The 25,421-nt window shown below is 46.0% G+C and overlaps 1 protein-coding gene across 1 annotated transcript; it reads right to left on the reverse strand.

Moving 5' to 3' along the window:
- Positions 1-4,546: 4,546 nt before the first annotated feature.
- On the reverse strand, positions 4,547-23,421 carry LOC119372088 (uncharacterized). Its single transcript, XM_037642545.2, has 5 exons — positions 23,270-23,421; positions 16,722-16,854; positions 11,004-11,137; positions 9,547-9,664; positions 4,547-7,487 (listed from the first exon to the last, which is right to left on the reverse strand). The coding sequence occupies exons 1-5, from the start codon at positions 23,349-23,351 to the stop codon at positions 7,265-7,267; spliced, it is 690 nt and encodes a 229-aa protein (XP_037498473.1). The 5' UTR covers positions 23,352-23,421; the 3' UTR covers positions 4,547-7,264.
- Between the last annotated feature and the right edge of the window lie 2,000 nt (positions 23,422-25,421).

The following is a 25,421-nucleotide window of genomic DNA, read 5'->3' on the forward strand; positions in this document are numbered from 1 at the left end:
ATGGATGTCATGGCTTTCATGCTACGACCTGTTATTCATGTTCTTCATACAGTCACATAGCACAATACCAATTTTGGTGTATATCAATCTAGCGAAACGACCGCGAGTGCGCCATGAGCGTGGCATGTAAATCATGGCATACATGACATGCATGTCATGATTTTCATGTTACCACGAGTCAGTTATGTTCTTCATACAGAAATGTCTCGTCATACCAGTTTTCGTATATATCCCTTCATTTAAACGGCCGCGAGCGCCCAGAGACCATATCATGTAAATCATGCTGCACATGACATGCGCGTCATGATTTGCATGTTAGGACCAGTCATTATGTTCGTCATGAATTCCTGTCACGTCGTACCAATTTTGGTGTATATGAAATTAACGGAACGGCCACAAGAGCCTAAGGTCGTGGAATGTAAATCATGCTGTTCATGACATGCGTGTCATGATTTTCATGATATGACCTGTCATTTATGTTCGTAATAAGGCCATGTTATGACACACCAATTTTGGTATACATCCGATTAACGAAACGGCCAGGAGAGCACAAAGTCGTAGACGGATAGATAGACAGACAGACAGACAGACAGACAGACAGACAGACAGACAGACAGACAGATAGATAGATAGATAGATAGATAGATAGATAGATAGATAGATAGATAGATAGATAGATAGATAGATAGATAGATAGATAGATAGATAGATAGATAGATAGATAGATAGATACGCTCAAAGTCACAGAAGTTCGCTAAGAAATGCTTCGCATTTAAAAGCTGCTATTACGCAAACGAGGCCGAGCTGTGGCACCAGAAGGTTGCAGCCGACAGTAAGTGAGGACATCGCTAATAAAAAAGTCACAGTTTCGCCGCAAGGGCGAAGCAATGAATGCGATAGCAGGAAACTAATGCTATACGAAGTGAGGCTCGCCAATGGATACTCTCAGTTTGAACAGCGCTCCTGTTGCAAAGGCGGCCGAAGCAGCGAAGAAAACTAGCGTGCTTCAAGTGTCGAGCTGTGACACTTGATAGTTCGCGCTCATCGTCTGTTTGTTCGTTTAGCGGCGTCCCTTGAGATCGAGTGACTTCCGTACGCTCCGTAACATGAGCGCGGATACCGCGGTGAAAGCTTGAAACAACCCTCTTCCCCTCACCACCAGAAAACCACGCGAGCAGACAGCGGAAGGGCAAGGTTCTCCCTGCGCAATAAGAAAAAGCGAGCGAGCTCGCCGACGACATTTAAATGCGCCCGTCGTTCTCCTAACGCCATCTCGCTGGTAATGAAGAAACGCTTATAAGCGCAGCCGTCTCTGAGTCCTCCAGCGGTAAATGGTGTGTATATAACGCTCGCCGTTACTTACGTGGAGGATCTGCGTTTCGTGGCGTAGTGGCTAGCGCCACTCGCTGCAGAGCAAGAGGTCCCTGGTTCGATTCCGCGCTTCGGGAGCATTTTTCTGAATTATTTTTCTTTGGGGCTTTTATATATATATACATACTTATACATATACGGTGCATGACGGCGACGGCGACGGCAAAATTCAGCCGAGACTGTCCATATAATTGCTATCGCAATAATAATGATAATAATAATATTATTAATAATAATAAGAAGAAGGTGGAGGAGGATGAGGAGGCGAAGAAGAAATTGATCGTTTATTATAGTGCTCAGGAACGGTTCTATGGTCCTAGTGCTGGCGGACGCATCATCTCTCAAAAGATATGTGGGCGAAAATGATACAAAGAGATGGAGAATATAGAACGCAAAGTCTAAACAACAGAGCATATTGCCAGAAGACAACGCAAGGAATAATTTCTTTTAGGAAAAATGGCATTTATGCTCAGAGTGCGGTAACCGGGAGATGATTTGCGAGTGTCCACTCTCTGCTTTGTGAACTTCTTGCTGAACTTTTGCGTTATGCGAGGACACTTCGGTCGTGTGAACATTTACGCTTCGTGAACTCTCCTGTGGCGTGAGCATTTTTTGTAGTACTGACACTGAGTGTGTACGTTAATGGTTATTCATCCGTTTATTTGCCTGCTTTTGCGAATGTTGAATGGCAACATATGTGAGGAAAGAGAAGTAGCCAGTGTCACATATAGGCACCAGCATATCACTTTCAGTACCCTTATTTAAAGATTTAAAGAAAAGAAAGTAACGAATAAGTGAAGCGTGATGATAACGACACGTGCAAAAAAGCTCAAGGTGCTGCTCAATGTCGCTCGAGCAGCAACTCGGGACTTTGATCATAAGGGCGTGGTCGCGAGCGCGGGCGCGCGCACTGTCTCGTCAGACATCAGTAGACGGCTCGTTCACCTTTCTATACGTGCTCTAATCTCGCCACTTACAGCGCGTTGAGACGACAGACAGCACGAAAACCACTTCGCTCCCTGGAGCGGCCGTATTCTCTTACACACCAGCGTTTTGTAGTGTTACGCGATATCGGATTTGGCTGCTACCCTTACTTCGTATAACGTTACCACTTGTTGCTTTCGCATTCATTACTTCGCCCTTGCGGCGAAACTGGGATATTTTTTGTTACCCCTTCACATCGGACGCTGAAATGTTTTCTGTAGTACACGTGGTCGCTGTCGTCATATTTTCCGTAGACATCTCCAACGTCTCACCTTTTGCATCTCTCTCCTGTAGTTTTCGCCAATGGTTATCGCGATAAGTCTCGAAAATGAGCCGCGCTTCGTTTTTAAGACTTCAAAATTCAAACAAATTAGCTTCAAGTCGCCTGTTCTTTTTCAAAATTCATCACAGCATTCCTTGCAAGTATGCAATGCTCACGCTGTTTAGTCACTTTTTCTTCGTAATATACCGCCTCATTTTGGTGTCTACATTCCTTTAAAGCTTTCGCCTTAAAGATGTTTATTCACTATGCAACCTTTCTGCCACAGTTACAGGCAAGGACAGTTTCGGCGCAGTCCTGCTCCTTAGCGAACAATGCCATTTTACAGAACTTGTGGCCCGCCGTGGTGGCACAGTGCTTACAGTGTTCGTCTACTGACCCGAAGGTCGTGGGTTCGATCCCGGCCGCAGCGGTCGCACTTCGATGGGGGCGAAATGCTAGAGGCCCGTGTAGTGTGCGATGTCAGCGCACGTTGAAGAACACCAGACGGTCGAAATTTCCGGAGCCCTCCACCGCGGCGTGTCTCATTATCATATCGTGGTTTTGACACGTAAAACGCGAGATGTTATTATTACAGAATTGGTGTTCATGACCCGATTGACGCTCCACTCTTCTACGTTATTTCAACGCAAGAGAACTGCACCAAAAGAAACGTGGAGACAGAACATTTCTCTCTTTGAAATTCACTATATGAACAAGAAAACGCAGAAAATGGCGAGCACAAATAAATATTTATTTGTAGCAATGAAGAACGACTTTCGGTCCGCTCAGCATGCAGCGGAGAAGTGTACCGTTCAGAATTCAAACCATAATAATAATAATCATTCAATCAATCATTTCTTTTACGTGCCCAGGAATAACCGTAAGGCCTTCGTGCTGGCGCACGAAAAGAAATACTAATAATAAACAAATGCAATAAAAACAGTCTGCAGGAGAAAAATACAAACGAAAAACAGGGAGAATCTAGAAACGAAAAGTCAGGGCAACAGAACAAGAATACAATAACACACGAGAAATATAGAATAACAACGACAAATACAAATCACATACAATAATACACAAGGTTGGCTGAAAGGCAAAGCAGAAAAGGAAATGTGCACAGTGCGAAAACAACGCAAAGCTCAGAGAAAAACAATGTGAATGATACTAATAATGATCATAATGGAAATAATAATAATAATAATAATAATAATAATAATAATAATAATAATAATAATAATAATAATAACAACAATAATATCAGCAACAGAACAAAGCCACGCCAAATTCATTCAGAATTGTTAACATGAATACCTACCAACTAGCTCAGTTCTCTGTTCTCAGAATTCACACCAGCGACACGTACACTGCAAACTATATGGAGGAAGGAAAAACACTACTTAACAGCGAGCGCTATACGTCACATAGCCGGCCTTGGCAAGCGAACGCTCCCTGTCAAGACATTCTTTCCGCTTTATTCCCTCGTGTAGTGTCGGCCGCACAAGCGACCTTCGATACTCGGCGTATTTGCCGGAAACGATGGCGTTCCGGCACTTTATAATCAATGCGCACTCGTCCGCGGCTCATCGTGCCGCAGTTTCTGCCTGCAGACCCGAAGAATGGCAGCGCTAAAACCTACCGCGCGCCACTCTGACGTCGTGGCCCGATTGCGTTTGGCTTAAATAGCGTCGCGCAGAGCTCCTTCGTAGCTATTTCATTATTTACATGCTTCGCATAAAATGAACGGAGAGGAACAAGCAAGGCAGACAAGCAAGACGAAATATTTTATTCTTGCCTCTTTTTTTCCGTTTCGATAAAATTCACGCGACTATATTAAACCGGAACCCTTAACAACAGCGTTCCTTTTATGGCTGTTTTTTTTAGGGGGGGGGGGTGGTGTTTAACGCACATAAACGAACGAATTACCAGTGTGGTTGGGGAGAGACGAGGGAGCCGCAGAATGCCTGATCTTGGTTTGTGTTAGTTTTTATCGCTTGGTATAAACTGTAAGCAGGCTTCACAGCACATATGGCCTTGAATCATCGCCATGTAAGAATGAATGAACGGTCTTAACTCTTTGAGATGCTATGTACACATTTGTGTACACCAGTTGTTTTTGCCATTTGTGTCGACTAGATGCTAAGAAAGAGCACGATACGTTGAGCTGTGAATGAATTGAACCTCCTGCACAGTAAATTTGTCTTCATTTAACTTCATTTTGCAGTGTACTGTTGCATACGATCACTTTGCTGAAGGCACTACCACGTTCGACGAGTCTTTCGACGTGCGGCTTCCTGCGAGCCATGCGAAAAGTATAATTATCCGTTGTTCAACATGGTCATCAACGAAAACGAATTTGTACTATATTTCTAGCCTGAGGTTTCATCCTATTTATGCAAAAACAGAGCATGAATGGCTTCAGAATAAATAGATATTTGATTACAAAGTAATTTGGAATGATTACTTTAACGCACATAAACGAACGTATTACATTATTTGTGTTGCAATATAATATCGAGTGCCTTGAAATAACATTGTATCGACTTGACACATTTGCAGACAGTTATACATAGCTGGCGTATGAAAGGGTTAATGCTGAAAAAAAAAAACAGAAAATCGAAACGAGGCTAAAGGCCCTACGGCCTTTTCAGTTGCCAATATTTGCGAATTGCATTTACCAATATCTTCAATTACCAATATTTACGGCCTTTTCAATCGCCGTGTTTTAATTACCAGTGTTTCGGGAAACCAGATTCAAGATTTATTGCCCTTTCACAATAATATACCCTAGGGTACAAACAGTACAAGCAAATGGGAGCACAAAAGCACCACCGCGAGCGGTACTGTGCCACATGTTGGATCACACGATTTCATTTCCATGTATGTATAGTGAAGGCACGTGGACACAATTATCTTCACTTTTTTTTTTCATATGAAAACGCCGTAAAAGATTTCGCGTTAGCGCTGTTCTACGTATTTGCCTAAACACTGCGCTATCGTTGAATGTCGAAGAAAATGTGGGTACACAGACTTGCTCATGCGGGCAGGCGTTGCTACGTCGGCCAAACCGGTCGACGTAATAACTATAAGACTCTGTATGATGCCCATTCGCTTTAAGGTTCAGTCAGCAGTCATCGTGTTGAACACTGGAAGAATTGTAATTGCAAACGCAATCTCGTTATTCACGCAGTTGTAGGCAAATACCAAAAATAAGAGTGAGCTAAGAAATGCTTCCATAATACTAGCGAACAGTAAAGACTACACAGAACGACACAGGACGACACGTCCACTGTCGTTCTGTGTAGATTGCAGTGTGTGTTCGCTAGTATTATGGAAGCATTTAATCGGTAGCAACTAGCCCAGTCATATGTATTAACTAAGAAATACCGATGTAGAGACGTTCACGTTCGCAACAGTTCCTTTGTTTAATGTGTATATCATGATAAGCATTTCAGCAAAAAATGATCCTTTATCACATACAGAGCACCTTGTACTAGGAGCAAATCACAATGCGGTTATGACTGAATATTGCGGTACTACAACGGTCCGCGAGTATTTGAACGACGCGGTGTCCACCGCTGCAGTACTTGGTACAGATTAATAGAAGGCACACTCGGTACATCAGAGGCAAAATGACACAACCGTGCATTCCAATTCTTTTCCCCAGAACTATTAGGGGTTGTGCGAGTATCAAGAACTTCGAATACGAATCATACAGTCGCCGTTATTCGATTCGTACTAAGTAATTTGTCATTAAATATTATAGAACCATCCTTGCTTTCTCTATGTAAGAGATAACAAGACTTACGCAGTCTCAAGGGAGAGTGATCGTCGTAGGTATTCACAGTTTGGAACGAACTCACTGCAGAAGAGCCGATCATCAAAAATCAACCGTCGCGCTCTCGAGCAAACCAGGTTTGCAGCCGTGACGAGTGGGTTATCAGCTATTTATTTCAATCGAAAAAAAAAAACAAGATACGAAATTTTTACTTCAGTAGTCCTGCAAGACACGATCAGTATATAAACGTCAGGTGAGACTTGCTTAATACATAGAATACCGTCTAACCATCTCGTGCACGGGCTACCTAGTTCTGCCTTACCTTCCGCCTTGGCTATAACATTAGTTTGCTCTCCTTTGAACCGGGAGCCTGCACAACACGACGAAGGATAGCAAAGCGCTATGTTCCACGACATTTTCTTCGAAGGAACATTGGGAATTAATGTCCCTTACGAATTATATATTACTATGTACATCCATGTTTTACCAAGAAATTAGCAACAGATATAGCTTTAAAGGTCAGCGGACCGGGGCTAGTCGACATTTCTTGATTACTGGCGAGAGCTACAGCGCTAAGCGAAAAAACTGGCGAAGCTTGCACAAAGTCCCGCAAAGCTTGAAACAGCAAAACTGGACGATTCTGAAGTCTAATCTGGTTGATTCTAGGTGTTTGCTAAGCTTTAGCTAGCTTAGTCATGGCTTCCTTGCGGGATTCCGCAGAACTGATTTTCAGAAACTCGCTTGTTTGTCAAATAGTCCGCTTAACGCTGTACATCTCGCCAGTAACAACACATACAAAGTTTTAAAAGAACAAACACCTTGTTTACCAATTTAGTGTTTCTCGCCAGCGTTCTCTTAATTTATGTAAAATATCAAGAGGTGATCCAGCGGACAATAGACAGCGCCAGCATCGCGAGCAACAGTCCTTGGGGTGTCGAAGACAACGGCGTCGATCCATTCGGTTCGCCGCAGCCGACGAGCTCGACAAGCGCTTTCTGGGTCGTCGTGAAGGCTGGCTTTGCCGATTCTAGCGGCATGGGGCACGAAGAGGCGACGAACGTCTCCTGGTAGCACGCCGATGAGCCTTGCAAACGCCTGCGTGGGTAAGACGGGATTTCTTTGAGCGCACAATACTTTAAATGCCAAGTGCACTGTATACACCCTAAGAAATAAAAAAGAGCACCTGCCACTCTCTTTGATGGATCCTGACTTGCCATATTTACACGGTGTTTCAGGTAACTAGAACAGAACCAAATATTTAAATATTTTAATGCTTAACCGCAACTGTATGAAACCAGCGACGTACGGTTTGCCGTCATTTGGCGCTTGTCAGGATGCTTTCATATTGCACTTAGTTAATAAACTAAGACCAATTAAGCAAAAGTTTTAATATTCGCTCTAGGGCCAAGTGCGTTTCGCAAAATATTGCAAATGAGTACCGCGGAATCCCTAAAGGTGACGGAAAAAATGTTATGAAAGGGATAACTGACAGCCACCCGTTTGTAGCACGAATCCACAAGGAAATCCATGTGGATTTCTCAGAAAGGACAGCTTTTAGTTGAAGAAATATTCGTCCTGGTCCGGGGATTGACCCAGGGCCTTCCCGAGACGGTGACTGAGCTAACCAGGAAGCTTCTGCCAGCGCGAGGGTACATCCGTCAACAATGGGCCTTTTTCAGGAGGGTAGTCTGCGCATGCGCGGCGGCGGTGACGACACGCGCGCCATGTTTTTTGAGGGTCACAGCGTGGCGACAGGAGCGAACTGAGCGCCACCTGGCGTGGAAGATTTGGAAACTTTCCCGAAAAATACCAGGCCTCCGAGAATGTCTACCGGCACGCGGCGGGCAACTTCGGAGGCCATGGACCCTCAGTTTCGATTTCAGCGATCTCCACTAGAGGCGCTGTTCAGACCTGAAAAAGGCCCATTCGAAGCACATGGACACAGAGTAATGAAAATGAGTTCTGCAGAATCCCGCAAGGTGGCAGAAGGCGTTTATGAAAGCGATAATTTACAGGTGGCTGTCAGTTACCCCTTTCATAACCCAACTGCGTTTCACTACGCTGTAGAGTGCATTCCAAAACCACCGACAGATTGTTTTGAGGCAACTTACATGCTGCGTGGCGATCTTTTCCGGCGCTTACAGAAAGCCCGCCAAATATGAAATAAAATCACGTGACTGCGCTACCCCACTGCAGCGCTCTCAACCGCGCTTCGAGAGAAACAATCGGCGCGGTAAAGTCAAACCTATCGACCGTGCGCGGCCATCAAAAAGTGCTGACGCATTGAGAAGCCGGTGCCTATACACGATTTTACGGACGGGTTTCGGTGCCACCATGCTGGGTTTAATGTTAAGCTTGCCGTGTTTTATCTTGAACAACTAAGCGAACAGCGCTACGGTGGGCGTATACACATGAAAACTGCTGGGTTGGTGCATTCGGCGTTTCCTGGCATTATCAGTTCGCGTCACGGGATACAAAAATAAGAAAAACATTCGTTTAACAGCCCATGATGGCGGCGCCCATATGCCTTACGTAACATATATGTGTATAGCCGCAGCCGGTCACTCCTCCACGGTCTGCGCGCCGGTTGTTTCGCTTTAGTAGCAGACTTCTCGGGCCGACACCACAATCTTTTTCTTTTGATTAAATATTAAGAGCCGAGCTGTTTTATGCTCGAGGTTCGGCTGCAAGGTGTGAGCAAGAAACTGCGCCCAGCCGGCGCGCGCTCTCTTCATCCTCTTCTTTTGTCCGGCGGGGGATGCAATAACTCGGTTGGGCGAGAGAGCGAGCACGGAGAGAGAGAGAAAGAAAAGAGAAACGGAGAAATAAAGGGAAGAAGGAGAAATAAAGAGAGAGAGAGAAACAACGAAGAAGAGAAGGAGATATAAAGAAAGAGAAAGCGAGAAATAGAGAGAGAGAGAGAGAAAGGGAAGAAAGAGAGAAAGAGAAATAAATAGGTAGAGATACAAAGCAAGAAATAGAAATAGAGACAAAAGCCCATAAAAAAACGGAGACAGAGGGAGGGAGAGAAAGAAACGGAGGAAGAAAGAAAGAAAGAAAATCGAAGAGAAACAAAAGAAGCTGCCCAGTTCCGCACTTCATTCAGGCTTATCACCACTAATGCGAAGCTGCCGTAACTCTGTTTCTCCTTTACCTGCACAAACGAGTGTTCTCGTCCCGGGGAGGATCGTCGTCGAAATTGCGGAAGGTCCATTCCACGAGGCAGTCGATCAGCTTCGTCGCATCCTGACAGCGGCCGGCGACGTAGGAATCTGCGTACACGGAACCGCCGCGTCAAGGCAGAAGGTCCGGATGATCGAAGATTCAGCCCACTCATTTTATCGAGGCGAAAGCCTAAGACGCCTCGTCAAACGCGATGGTTGACTGACCGTCGGCGTCGTCGACACGAGTGATGCGAAAAATCGTCGTCACTGATGACGTCACCACATGACTTCATAGTGACGTCACTGATCGCCCAAATTTGTGACGTAATCACATTATGACATCGTCGCTCGGTGAAATACGAAGCGATCCCGGAGGCAGGACAAAGGCAGATGAGGTGCACAAAGCCTGCAATGTCTCCGATCCTAAAGGCAGCGCAATACCGGTGCAGAAAGTTTTCGGAATAAGAGGCGGGCGGGGGGGGGGGGGCGAGGTTAAATAAAGAAGAAGATGGCTTTCGCCTTCTAGTAGTCTTAGCGAAAGCATAAGGGCACGAGTCATAAGAAAGCATAAGAAAGCACGAGTCGAAAAGACTTTTCGACTCGTGGCGGATTTTTTTGCATTTCATCATTTTGCACACGTGATGCCTGTTTTTGTTTTGTTTCTTTAAGTTATGTTTCTCAGCTATATCTTCCGGTGTAATAAACTTACACACAGTTGTTCGTCAGCGCTTGTGTTGTGTGGTCACTTTTTCTTCGTCCCGTTTTTGCGCTGTTCCTCCTCTGCATCATGTATACCAACTGGCCCCTCAGAACACCCTTCTGCAATGTATAACATAGTGCCTTGAATGTAATTCTAGGCACTATAGATATATGAAAATAAAGCGAAACAGCTAACGACAACTGTGTTCACGAAAAAAGACAGTTGGTGATTTAGAGTGCTCTGTACTCTGCAGTGGGCAGCGGCAAACTGCGACTGTGCTTAAAAAGAGTCACACGGTCTTTCACATAGGTGCTGCGATGAACGTTCGCCTCCCCTGATGGGGAACCCTGCGCACGCCTATGCTATTTCATGCATTCGCCTAAAGTGACTCGAAGGCGAAAGCCATCTTTTTCAGCTACTTTTTCATCCCTGTCGATTGTGTTGTTAAAGAGCAGTGGAGCTGTCTCTAACACCGGCACTCAAAGCAACAGGGTTGTGCAGAGCCGAAACACACAAACTAAAAGGTTTATAGAAATACCAGCACTGCAGGAGAGCGCTAGCATCAATTTATGTTTTAATCCGTCGTCCGCTGTTGCACTGCTTTTTTTCGCAATGGATCGTAAACTAATTCGGTGGCACACATTGATTTCGACTCAGCTCGCAAACCCTCTGGTGGCACGGTAATGTAACTGAGTTCCTTTTAATATTATTTCAACTTTTGAGGCTCCAGTAAAAGCTATGTCACACCTTTCAGTGCCTGCGTGTCGCAGATTATGTCTCTCACCGCCTGGTAACCCATCTCCTGGACGGTGAATTTCGACCTTGTCGTTTCGGGACACAGGGCGAATTCCTTGTGACAAGGCAACTTGTCCTTGATGCGCCTGCGGTCAGAGAGAGGAAAAATGTCCTTCGTCATTGTTATTACAGTGGCACGTAGATTCAACAAAACACGGAAGGGGGAAGAGATATTGAAATAAGCACGGAGAGAAAGCACTCGCGCGAAAACAAACAAAAAATTGGCCGCGTATCTGCGTGCTTCGCTGCAAATGTCGTCTAAAGACGATAGAAGAAGCGCTGAGTGAGATATGGACGCCATCTGGCAATAGTCTGGAAACATGAGTGCTGTGTTGCGGGCTGGTAGTCCCGGAGCAGCGGCAGGCGAAGACCGGCGGTGACCAACGCGACCGGCGGGGACGCCGGCCAGCCCGAACACGCGGTTTGGCGCAATGCGCCGAAGGAGAAGGAACGTCCACACTCAACGAGTACTCTCCACAAGCTCTCTTATTTACACGTCGCCTGGGTAAAACAGGAATGCCAGAGCGGCGCCCCCTGTCATTCGTACAATGCAATACTGAACCGAAACCGAAACACAACATGAGCTTGTGCAGGGGGCACGGAGGAAGACAAGTTTCAGCGCAGTCGCATTTTCAGCGCAGTCTAAGAAACTAGGGTCTTTAAAATTGCGTATCTATGTATTTTCTATTAAAGGAACACACAACCTAATACTTACCTAATGATGTTGCGCCTCAGATATGCGTAATATTTACTTTTTGACCGACAACGTTCACAGGTAGGAATAGCCGTACCAGTTCAAGATGGGTGGGCGGTAAGCAAGTGGTTCAACTTTGGCCGGGTGGCTGAATCGAGTGACGTGCCGACAAACAGAAAGAGAGACCAAAATTTCTGCGTTTAAGTTCCCCAAGAAAGACTATCGTCCTTAAAAAAGGAAGGCGCGGAGTGGTATAGTACTGTAGCCTATGCAAGGAGTTCAATCAGTGTTGGCGGTACGCAAGGAGTTCGCAAGGAGTTCATCACGCAAGGAGTTCAATCAGTGTTGCGGTAACGCGTTACAAGTAACGGCGTTACCGGTAACGCGTTACTTTTTTCAGTAACTTAGTAACGTACTCGTGACTATTTCGGAACTGTAACGGGTAACGTACTTTCGTTACTATTTTTCGGTAACGTGAGGTCTCACGTTACTCGTTACTTTTCATTTCAATTATCCTCGCAGTCTTACACAAAATTAATTCGCCTTGTAGGAGCGCCTTTCTCAGAGCTCACCCCGACGTTATTTTGTCTCTATCTCTCTTCATCCGTAGTGGCACTTTGCTTCAGTTATTTTGTGGCTGCGGCAGACTGCTGTCGGCCCGCCAAGCGTTGACAAAGCGACCCCGCATGGGGTCCTTTCTCGCGCGGGAGAAATTGGAATGTGGAGCAAACTGGCGAAATTTATTAAACAGATCTGCTGTAGTTTCGGCTACGTTGCTATCGAGTTTCAATTGTCGTTGATTGTCGATGAAGTGAAGCGAAATGCAGTCCTCGTAACCGTAAAAAGTGAGCTCTCGAGATTTTCTTGGCTTATGGACATCAAGGCTCGGTGTGAGCTCAACACAAGGGAGGATGACTTCTTCGGAAATGCCTTCTCGACATCACCGCCACCTAAAATGACAGACTGTCTAAGTACCTCTGGTGCCGCATGACATTGCGTTGAGCGTGCTCAAGGAAAACTTTCCGCGCGTTCACCAGCTCTTCCTGACAGTGATTACACGAGTACCAGATAGCGCATCCGTCGAGCTCCTATTTAGCATAGGTGCGGACGTATTCGCTAAGAAGCGAGTCAAGCTGTCCCATGAAAGCTTTGAAATGCTGCTGTGGCTTACATTCAGCAATTTGTAGTTACATTAGGAAGTTCTCCCTGCAATACTCTAGCACTTTTTATAAACGTAATATTCAAAATTAGTTTTGCTTCTTGCTGTCTGCAACTGCGACTACGTTTCTGGTTATTGAATTCGTGCGAGCGAGGCTAACGCTGAACACCTTCACACACACAAACGCCATATTCGTGGTGATAATACAAGTTAAATTGAAACAAAATAAAGAATGTCCATGCGCGCAAATACTTTTCCCTAGATTTATGCCATTTAAGCATTTATTTACTGCTAAAAAATTTGCGCACTTATTTTGTAAGTAAAAGCGCGCCGTCGTAATTACTGTAAATTTGCTCAGTGATGTTTTCTTTTTTTTTTTGCGGAGAACGATGACGATGAAATCGATCACTTTTATTTTGTTGTCCCACTGCGAAAAAATGAGTTCCCCGTGTGCCGCAGAGTCAGAAACCGTCACATTAACATATATATACAGGCAACTTTAGGCAGTACTGCCAAGGTACAGCGCATTTGTGCAACTTATTCTCGTTAAAATTAAATCAGTACTTCGAGTGAAATTGTTGTTTCGGCTAGAACTTTTATGTGAAATATAAATACGAGCTTTATAAAGTTGCTATTGCACGTTCCTGCTGCGAAGGTGTACTGATTAAGATCTCTGACTATGGAGTAACGGCAGAGTAACGTCCGTTACTTTTTTTCGGTAACGGTAAGGGTAACGCGTTAACTTTTCTAATGGGTAACGTAGGGCGGTAACGCGTTCCTTTTTCTTTAGTGTTACGAGTAACGTATTTAGTTACTTTTTTTCGGTAACGCATACAACACTGAGTTCAATACGGCCTTAACAGATTTCCAGTGCGACGACAGTCTAGTTTTCTTTGTTATTGCCTGTCCGTCTTCGGTCACCCCTCCAACACCAGGATTGTCTGGTATTTCATCTTACACGAACAATTAAAGTGTGAAAATTTTCTTTTTGGCGATTTTTGTTGAAAATGCCTACAAATTTGCTCACGTATTTATAAAGGCGTTACCACGCGACCGCGACTGTGAAACTGACTGCACAGGGCCCAATATACATCCCTGTAGAAAGAGCTTTACAATCTGGTATCCAGGCACTGGGTTCTTTCGGTGGAACAGGGTCTGTCCCTCGTAAACCGAAGGGAAAGTGGATCGCGTTCGGATCATCACAAGATCAATGCAATGGAGCTATTGAGCGGCTTGGGTACGCACGCTATTGTTTTAAAAGGAGGAGCCCAGAACGTCAACCCAGAGAAATGTTAGCGCAGTAGGATTTGTTGAAGGGCTAGTCAATACATGTTACTTTCAAGGAAAAAATTATGCGCAGCATCAACAGACTTAACGTCGCGAAGGCTGATTAAAGAGCGGAGCTTGTGGCATCAGCTTTTGCTTGGTCGCTGACGAACATTCCAGAACGAATGCGACATCTTCAGCATTTCCAGGATGGTTATTAGCCGGTCCACACCACCTGGTTCGCTCGCGCCATAGCTTGTAGTGCATATTTGTATTGCGGATTAACTCATCTTCCAAAAATGGTGTCAGTACCCCTTTAAACAGCTGCGCTGTTAAAACAGCGCGAACACTGGTCACAAGAGAAGGAGCACACAACACGAGCGCCGGTGTTGTGTGCTCCTCTCCTTGTGTCCAGACTTCGCGTTGTTTTAGGGGCGAAGCTCCTTAAAGCGGCACCCGTTCGTCCCCGTCGTAGTGCGTAGTCTTAACGCTAGTACCAGATCTTGACCTCTAAGGTGGTGCCGGTGGGAGATTTCTCCTGTGCGTTGTTGAACAATAAAAAATTCGCAGCGTGCGCGTTAACTAAAAGCCGAATTCTTCTGTCTCTCATTCCCCATTAGCAGCCATTGGCATGTTCCAGTAGGAAACGTTAGTAGAAGTAGAAGTGTAAGTGTTAGCTAAAAGCCGACTTCTTCTGTCTCTCATTCCCATTAGCAGCCATTGTTTACCTCCAAGGTAGTGCCTGGTGAGATTTCTACTGTGCGTGATTAAACAATAAAAATTTTGTTCAAAACGCCGTTGATTGATGAAATAAACCAACGAAAGACGCCAGATGTTTTCTAAAAGCAAAACGAAAAGACGCCAGATGTTTCTAAAGCAAAACGAAAAGACGCCAGATGTTTCTAAAGCAAAACGAAAAGACGCAAGCTGCTTAACGAAAGACGCCAGATGTTTTAGGGGCGAAGCTCCTTATAGCGGCACCCGTTCGTCCCCGTCGTAGTAGTGTGTAACCAGTCTTAAAAACGGAGGGGGCGTGCACATATGAAGGCTCCCTAAACACAATGCGCTGCGACAGTACGTGATATGTATCGCCCTATCCTCTCCTACGCTTCCCCCTCTTTCTCCTCTCCTACGGCCCCCCCCCCCCCTATCTTGCCTCGCGGCGCAGCGGCGCCGACGCAGGCTGCGTCGCGAGGCAGCGTCGCGGCAGCGTCTTGATTGAAAAAACCGACCGCTCGCGCTGCACAACCGTTCACTGACCACCCCGTATATATGGGCACTGGATTTTGACCTCCAAGGTAGTGCGTGTGTGCGATTTCTCCTGTGCGTGATTAAACAATAAAAATTCACAGCGTACATGTAAAATTAAAGTGAGCTGCAAGTCGTCATAACTCTCATTGAACCTTTAGTATAAACGCGCCCGATCTCACGTCGGTGATGATGTACTGGGCAGAATTCACGGAAGATTCACGGTTTACCGATGAACCTCCGCAGCTTCACCCACTCATCATCATTCACTCCGTGGATATGCTGTGATTTTTTGTTTTTTTCTTTCAAGTTGTTAGTGCGGTTCCGTACCCTAAAGAGCGGAGAACTTCCGGTTGCCGTCACATGCGGGATAGTCACATGACCTAAGCGGAAACATCACGTGTCATTTAGTAGAGTGGCACGTCACTGCCTATTCTGGTTCTCACAGTATCTCTGCTGGCAAAATAGTGAGCATCACGAATCGGCACACCGTCAGTGCAAGCCATCTTATAGATGGCTTGTACTGACGTCACTGAAACAGCCACGTTGGAGCACCAACATCGTGGGACGCGAACTTTGTGATGTCACGTCAGTGTTATCGGTACATCGCATGCAGGTTCCTTCGTTACTCATGCACAGAGGCCCAGTAACGCTCAGCGACATCGTTATCACACTGAAGCAGGTTAATCGCCGCGTGATGATGCTGACTTGACGTCGTCTAAGCCGCCATGTTGGAGCCATGTTGTGCGTCCAGCTCCGCCCACAGAACCGCGGCGCGCCTGCCCGTCACCTCTGAAACACGGTCGTGCTGGCTGGTTTCCGCTTGAACTTTGTCTCGGCTTGTCTTGTAAATATTATGCATACTAAGAGTTCAAGGTTCGCCGGCATTACATGAAACATTATTTTCGGCTGAGCAGCGATGTCAATCCCAGGCGAAATTTACCAGGACGTTGAATGAATGAATGCACAACTTTATTTGTCCCTGTTTAAAGGGAAGGGGCAATGGGACATAGGGTGGGGGGAGGAACTACTTCAAGTAGGCCTCCTCCACCCTCTCAGACCACTCCAGGATGGCCTCCTGAATGTTGAAGTTTCCTACCTAAAACCAGCCGCACAAACGCGGATCTGTATGGGAAAGTCAACTATCTAAAAAATTCGAGACGTGCTTGACGTCACGAAAATGAGCAATCGCTACTGGACGAAGCGCTTACACAAATTCTCTGTCGAAGGGACATCGATGGATGTGGGCGGAGCTGGCACTTTTCCTTGGGTTGTTACCGAGTATACTGGAGTGGATACGTACCTGCATTTCTGGTCGATCGCCTCCTGGTAGGTGCCCTCGTCGGCTAAAGCCTGGGCCCCCTTCAGCTCCAGCCGGTACATGTCGTAGCACTGGAAAGCCGCTTCGGGTGTGCAATTACGGGGCTCCGACGCAGCTGTAGGCGAACAAAGCACGCATCACACGCACGTCATAGGCGCGGCATGGTAGCACTTGCTTTCAATCATTTTTTTTTTCGTGCATACTTTAAAGGGGCGCTAAAGCGAAAGAACGACTTTTTCTCGTGTTAGTAAAAAAACTCACAGAGTTGCTTATGCATTCGCGTAAGAGGGCTCGAAGGCGAAAGCCGCCATCTTCTTTTTTCGCTGTCGATGTATCGATCATCCCCCCCCCCCTCCCTCCGAAAGCTTTCTGCACCTAACGCGGTTGCCTCCAGGATCGAAGGCATGCCATTCTTTCTGCACTCCGCCTGGTTTTGCATTGCCTCTGTGATCGGCGCACCTTTTACCAAGCGACGATGTCATGTGGTGACGTAGTATGTGACGTCATGATATCAAAATCTTGCCGTTATGGGACGTCATCACGTGATCGTGATTTCTTGCGTCACTAGTGTTGACGCCGACGCCGCTGACTGTCAATGTTTGCGTTTGATGGAGTATTTAAGGCTCCCACCTTAACAGTCTTCTCGCAGTACCCAAAACACCAATATTCAAGCGCGGGGAAGCACGGTCGAGCACGGAAGACAACTAAATGATTCTACAAAGCTAATAATAATAATAATAATAATATCTCGGGTTTAACGTCCCAAAACCACGATATGATTATAAGAGACGCCGTGTGAAGGGCTCCGGAAATTTAGACCACCTGGGGTTATTTAACGTGCACCTAAATCTAAGTACACGGGCCTCAGACATTTTCGCCTCCATCGAAAATGCAGTCGCCGCGGCCGGGATTCGATCCCGCGACCTTCGGGTCAGCAGCCGAGCGCCGTAACCACTAGACCACCGTGGCGGGGCGATTCTACAAAGTTAGGAATTTTACAGCCATGACATGACGTCGACTTGCACAGACAAGGACCATGTAATAGGGGATGGGTGGATGCTATTAGCGTCCCCTTTTATAACGGGGCGGTTACATGTGCGCCGCCAGACTCGCCAAAAAAGAAAAAAGCCCCTTTTTTTTAAAAGTTGGCGTAACGCCTTGTCTACTACGATTAAATCAATCTTACTATAGAGAAAAAATCACAGCATATCCACGGAGTGAATGATGATGAGTGGGCGAAGCTGCGGAGGTTCATCGGTAAACCGTGAATCTTCCGTGAATTCTGCCCAGTACATCATCACCGACGTGAGATCGGGCGCGTTTATACTAAAGGTTCGATGAGTTATGACAACTTGCAGCTCACTTTAATTTTACATGTACGCTGTGAATTTTCATTGTTTACAAAACCATTGCTTTAGAAAACATCTGGCGTCTTTCTTTAAGCAGCTGGCGTCTTTTCATTTTGCTTTAGAAACATCTGGCGTTCTTTCGTTTTGCTTTTACAAAACATCTGGCGTCTTTCGTTGGTTTATTTCATCAATCAACGGCGTTTTGAACAAAATTTTTATTGTTTAATCACGCACAGTAGAAATCTCACCAGGCACTACCTTGGAGGTAAACAATGGCTGCTAATGGGAATGAGAGACAGAAGTCGGCTTTTAGCTAACACTTACACTTCTACTAACGTTTCCTACTGGAACATGCCAATGGATGCTAATGGGGAATGAGAGACAGAAGAATTCGGCTTTTAGTTAACGCGCACGCTGCGAATTTTTTATTGTTCAACAACGCACAGGAAAAATCTCCCACCGGCACCACCTTGGAGGTCAAAGCATAAGAATGGTTACGCACTACGACTACTACTACGACTACGAGGGACGAACGGGTGCCGCCTTAAGGAGCTTCGCCCCTAAAAAAGAAATTCACAGCCCAGTTCTCTGCCCCTTATGGCAGAATGTCCTTAATTTTCCCACTATTTATTATTGTCCTTTTTCTGTAGTTTTCTGCCACGATGACGATGATGTTTGTGGTCTTCCCCTTTCTATCGGGTGGACACTTTGTAGTGTCCTGACCGGAAAGGTAAAATAAAATGGCACAAGATTACATCAGGTCCATGAACTTCACAATTGTTCACTGTCCCGCTAACTACCACTTCAAAAAGCCTTGCTTTTGTGCCACCGTTTCCACCCGATGTGTCCTACCCTTCCACGAAGCCGAGTGCCTCATGTAGTGTGGTGCCATCTGGTTGACGAGGGCACAAGCGTTCGCACTTGAGCACAATGTGCTCAATGTTCTATTCATCCCCGCATGCCCTGCACTGCACACTACCGTCGGCCAACAACGGGTCGATGTGGCGTCTATACACCTTAGTGCGGAGCGTTCCCGCACGGGCCTCAAACAAAAGGGCACTGCCGATACAGGCAGTTGTCATACAGTCGCTCTGCAGAAATGGTCGTCTTGTAGGCTAGATTTTTGCTCCATAGCAACGTGCCACATCGACGTCTCCGCTTCCTGTACTCTCGTTCGTACACCTACTGACCATCTTTTTCTCACTGGACAGGGTCAGTAAACTGTGCCACCAGGGCCGTCAGGTTTAACCTGATGGTCCCCGAGTGGGCCTAGCCAGGTGACGTTGAGTTTACTCGCGTCTATTGTGGACCGAATAAAGTTGTTTCACTCACTCACTCACCAGGCTCGAAAATAAAAAAAACGTTTTCCCTTTTTTTTTCATGTTTGCCTAATGCCTCAACTTCCATCATATCTATCTTACTACAGAAAAAGAAACACGTAAATTGACAGCCCAGTCTTATGCCCTTTACGGCAGAATGTCCTTATTTATCCCACTACTTATTTTTGTCCTTTCTAATATTCTGCCACCAATACTCTAACCGTCTCTTCCTTATACTTCAATCGCGGGCGTGTTCAGCTTTCCATTGTAGTACCTAAAACCCAAGGCTTCATGTAGGCTCGTGCCCAAACGTACACCTGGGTGGATATCTCCACATTCAATCAGAACATGCTCCGCCGTTTCCTTATCTTACCCGCAGCATGTGCATTATTCTTCTTTACTGAATCTCACTTTATAACTACGCGTTCTAAGGCAACCCGATCTCGCTTCAAACAGTAAAGCGCTTCCCCTTGAATCATCGTAAAATGCCTCCCTCCTTATTTCATTTTTGCCCTTTCGGTAGTTACTCAGAGCCGATTTTTTTCTCCACAGCTGCCGTTCAGTAAATCCTCTCCGCCTCTCTGACTTTTCGCTTAACGCTATTTGTTGACATGTTGCTTACACTACCAGCCGTATATTTACTGGTGAGCCTCCTAGTTCTTTCTTTTTCCACTGTGTGTCCACGCTCTTACTATACAAATAACGGAACACATTCTCTGCCCATCTACTCTCCTTCATATTCCTCAGCGTCTCTGCGAATCTTATTAGGGGCGAAGCTCCTTATAGCGGCACCCGTTCGTCCCCTGTATGTAGTGAGCAACCAGTCTTAACGCTAGTACCAGATCTTGACCTCCAAGGTGGTGCCGGTGGGAGATTTCTCCTGCGCGTTGTTGAACAATAAAAAATTCGCAGCGTGCGCGTTAACTAAAAGCCGACTTCTTCTGTCTCTCATTCCCCATTAGCAGCCATTGTTTACCTTCAAGGTAGTGCCTGGTGAGATTTCTCCTGTGCGTGATTAAACAATAAAAATTCACAGCGTACATGTAAAATTAAAGTGAGCTGCAAGTCGCCATGACTCTCATCGACGCTTTAGTATAAACCGGCCCGATCTCACGTCGTTGATGATGTACTGGGCGTGAAGCTGCGCGACGCCGCCGCCAAGATCCTGCCGTACGAGAGCTTCGCCCCACTCATCATCATTCACCCCGTGGATATGCTGTGGAATTTTTTTGCTCTGAGCTTCACTCGCCTCACGCCTCCTCTTGGGCGCCGGTCCCGCCGAGGTCACGCCGATATGTGTGGCCGCATCGCGATGATCCTCCCCTCGCGGGGCTAGGATAGCCGTCCGCCGGATAAACAAATAAAGTATTTTAACTATAAAGTCTTTTATCTCCCTCGCCTCCAAACCTGCCCATCCCATTACGCCCTTTACAGCCTCATTTGTCGTCTTCCCGTGAGCACCCAACACGAGGCGTCCCACAGTCCTTTGGTTTACATCCATTCCTGATTGCACCTCTGCCCTCATGCACACCACTGAGTTCCCAAAAGTAAGCCCCGGAACCATTACACCTTTCCACAGTCCTCGAAGCACCTCGTACCTATTGTATCCCCACAACGCTCTGTGCTTCATTATTGCAGCATTCTTCTTTCCCTTTGCTGCCAAGGCTTTTTCCTGTATCTCCATGCATCTATCACTCTCATTGACCCATGCTCCGAGGTACTCGTATTCGCTTACCCTCAGTATTTCTTGGCCTTGTATTGACACTGCCTGATCACAGGGATCATTGAATACCATCAATCCACATTTTGTTGCACTAAATCCTAGTCCAAGAGCTTCACCTTCCCTTCCGCATATATCCGCCAGCCGCTGTATATCCTCTCGACTGTCCGCAAATAAGACAATATCGTCCGCATAAAATAAACCTGGAAGCTTCCGCTGAATCATCACGCCACCATGTTTGTGTGACAGATTAAAACCAATGTTGCTACCTTCTAGTGCTTTTTCCATACTCACCATGTACAGCATGAATAACAGCGGGGACAAAGGACATCCCTGTCTCAGCCCCTTGCTAATATCAACGTTCTCATTGCTACATATTCCTTCCCATTCTATACAAACTGTATTTTCTCGGTATATCTTCCTCAAAAGCTTTATACGGTCGTCGCCTATGCTCATTCCTTTCAATATATCCCACAAAATTTTCTATCTACAAAATGTACAGCGCCATCTGTCGACAAAACCTCCTAGGCTAAATCCGCCATGTCGCATATCGCAGCCTTTCAGGTGCTAGCTGCTGGTTTTTTTTATCTTCGTTCCGCTATGACTTCCCAATGCTTCGTGCACTGTTCAGGCAACGAGCGAGCCCTGACAATGCCGGGAACACGGTAACACTATTTTTAATCGAATTTATCAGTTACTTTAACAAAGAAAAAGAATGTACCCACGCGAACTTGTTTCGTCAACAAGATCGGCACTGTGCTTTGATTCTTAAATGACCTGCGCGCGCAGAAACGCTCTTGAACCTCAGTTCTTATTTCTCCGTGCAATTTAGATGCTCGCCTGCAACATAAGCTAGACTTGCAGAACAATGTATTATGATATATGCATTTTAAAAAGGACGGCCGACGCCGCACACGCGCGAGAGAGCATCATTGATCAACATTAGCTTGTCGGTGTTGCAGATCGACGAAAGCAATGATTTAAATATATAAACGATTGTAGGCAGTGCCATAGACGTTGATGTGCGCGTCCGCGGTAAATCAGTGCCGTTACACGAAACTCGATCGGCACAAAGATTCCAGCAGGTACCTCTTTGCAAGGTAGTGTGTGCCGAAGTACATAACCCGCATGCCGCGTCTGCCCTTCGCTTATATCCGTGGCATGCGAAAGCAAAGAGCGCAATACTTTAAAAAAAATCACAGCATATCCACGGAGTGAATGATGATGAGTGGGCGAAGCTGCGGAGGTTCATCGGTAAACCGTCTGCACAGTACATCATCACCGACGTGAGATCGGGCGCGTTTATACTAAAGGTTCGATGAGTTATGACGACTTGCAGCTCACTTTAATTTTACATGTACGCTGTGAATTTTCATTGTTTAGAAAACCATTGCTTTAGAAAAATCTGGCGTCTTTCGTTAAGCAGCTGGCGTCTTTTCATTTTGCTTTAGAAACATCTGGCGTTCTTTCGTTTTGCTTTTACAAAACATCTGGCGTCTTTCGTTGGTTTATTTCATCAATCAACGGCGTTTTGAACAAAATTTTTATTCTTTAATCACGCACAGGAGAAATCTCACCAGGCACTACCTTGGAGGTAAACAATGGCTGCTAATGGGAATGAGAGACAGAAGAAGTCGGCTTTTAGCTAACACTTACACTTCTACTTCTACTAACGTTTCCTACTGGAACATGCCAATGGCTGCTAATGGGGAATGAGAGTGTTTTTTTACGCAAGTGTTTTTTTAAATGCTTCGCATTTAAAAAAACACTTGCGTTTAACAATCTATATTTTTCCCGCAGTTAACACATGCGAACCAATCAATATTGCCCGCACGTCACCCCTAACATTCTCTCTCCAGGTTCAAGTCCGATGCCTCACGCGTCATTTAGCCCTCCTTGCCGCGGAGCCAAATAAATAATTAAAAATCACATTTGTTTTCGCGCACTTGTAGCCGCGAAGTCTGTGTAATATGAAGCCGCCACAAGCTATTTATACCTCGAAAGGCAGTCAGTCACGGTAGCCACCCACGGTGAAAACTAAACGCGAAAGAAAGAAGCTACAAGAACAACTTGCCGTAAGGTTCTCGCCCCGACGATACATAATAACAACAACGACAAGCAAAGCGAAAACAAGGAATCTACCTTGTCCGTAGCCGAGGAAAAAGGTGGCGCACAAAATTCCAACACGCAGCGCGTGCTCTCGAGCGCAGAAAAACACCGCCATGCCACAGCGAAGTTTGTACGGCGTCCGTCGGCAGTGTTCACGTCTTGACAGCACTGACTAAAAGCGCAGACAGTGGTTCATGCGGCGGAAAGTTTACGTCGGCTTTTCCCGGTGTTTCACCACGCGGGGCGATAAAAAAAAAAAAAAAAAACACCGCTGCCCGCTCGTATTCGAGAGTCCAAAGATAGCGGTACCACGGAGGATCGCTGATTCGACGGAGCATTTGTTTTCGTCACACGCACGTTGTCAGCAACACGTGCATAACGCACGCACGCATCCACTTTGTTACGAATGTTCACGTGTGAAAAGATTCAACTTTGGCTTCTTTGAAAAGTGCCTCGTCGGCCCGTTTGCGCGAGTTCCGATCAGTTCCGATCGTAGGTGCGCTAGCAGCAGAATATGGGTCGGTGGCTCCATCTTAAGCGTGAGTGCCCCATCGAGCTTTCCGACGCGGCGTGCGTCCTCGTAGAGAGGGCAGCACACGAACTGCTCGACCCGTGATGCCAGTGACTTGAACTGTTTTGTTATTGGCCGACCACACTTCGCAAACTAATCGACCGGCGCAATACCATTGGCACGTAACCGTTCTTAAGAAAATGCTGTGGCGTAATAACTGGGGCTGCGCGAATATTCGAAACTTCGAATGTTCGATTCGAATGGTTTGTTATTCGCTTCGATTCTAGGTGCGCTTCTACTATTCGAAACATTCGAACACTCAAACTTAAAAACCTATCCAAACTTGTTCTTAAAGCGCAATAGTTACATTTAAAAAAAGCTTTATCAGCCAAGTTGCGGTTAATTTACGGGCAACAAAGATGAAAACCTCCTTTATTTTCGTTATTGCTTCCGCAACGGCACGCAACTCATCAGACACGTGACTATAAGCACTTCGCGGACAGATAAAGGGCAGTCAACAAGCATTTGGTGGTACAAAAAGTACAATGCATGCGCGAGCCGTGCTTGGTAACGCTGCAAGATGATAGTGCAACCAAAGTTGCAAAGCGACACCAAAGTCAAAACAAATTAAGTTTTCAGCAATGAAGGACTGCTGATCATGGGGATTTCGAGCATTGCCAGCAACTTTTCAACTGAATTGGACAGAAGTATCATAGGAGCCAGTTTTCTGGGCTTGTGTTCTTGTGCGGCTTCCTTCATTCGTCCCTGTCATTCCCCAAGAAAGTGAGGAGAGAATAAACGTTTATTTAACGGAGTACTGACACAAAATTTTGAAGGCGAAATAACTTGGGAGATGGATTTGTGTGGACATACATGCAAAATAAATGAATAAAATAAATAAACAAAAAGCTTCTTATTTTGTCTGGGGGATACAACGTGGAGTTGCACCAGTGCGGTGCGCACTTTTCCAGTGCGATCTTTAAAGGGACCGACAACAACATTTACAGCGAAAGCTGTCATGAGATCACAACAAGGGCCGTTTTTGGCGCCGTAGTTGTTCGCCGCAGCTGCCGCCGCCGTTGTCCGTAACCGCTATGGCGCGAAATAAGAAAATGAATAAATAAGGAAAAATTTCCAGGATGGAACGAGATTCGAGCCTGGGCCCTCTGCGTTGGAGCCCAGTATTCTACCTCAGAGCCATGCTCGTGCTTGAAACTGCTTTGCAAAAAGACCCTATACAGATGTGGAACATACGAGCGCTATGGAACGGGGACATAGACAACAGGCAGACAGGACAGGCGCCTGTCCTGCCTGCGTCTTCTCTATGTCCCCGTTCCATAGCGCCCGTACGTTTCCCATCAAGTATGAACCAACTTGCCCAAACACAAGTCTTGATAACCCTATACAGGCTTCATGTCGGGAAGGAACCACATTGACATATGTAATGTAGCGTGGTAGAAGAGTAAAAAAAATTTGGCAGGTCCCAGGCACGGTGGTACTCGATGTAATGCGAAGCAGCCAGCAAATAGCTGAACAAATCGCCTTGTTTGTCTTTGAGCCAAATGAAATCATTCATGCTATGGCATCTAGTTCACCATATATCGCATGTTTGCCATGCACGCATGCATGCACAATCTGGTATATACCATGATTCTGAAACGTATATTCTGGTAT

This window comes from Rhipicephalus sanguineus, chromosome 10, assembly GCF_013339695.2.
Source record: "Rhipicephalus sanguineus isolate Rsan-2018 chromosome 10, BIME_Rsan_1.4, whole genome shotgun sequence".
Classification (NCBI taxonomy): Eukaryota; Metazoa; Arthropoda; class Arachnida; order Ixodida; family Ixodidae; genus Rhipicephalus; species Rhipicephalus sanguineus.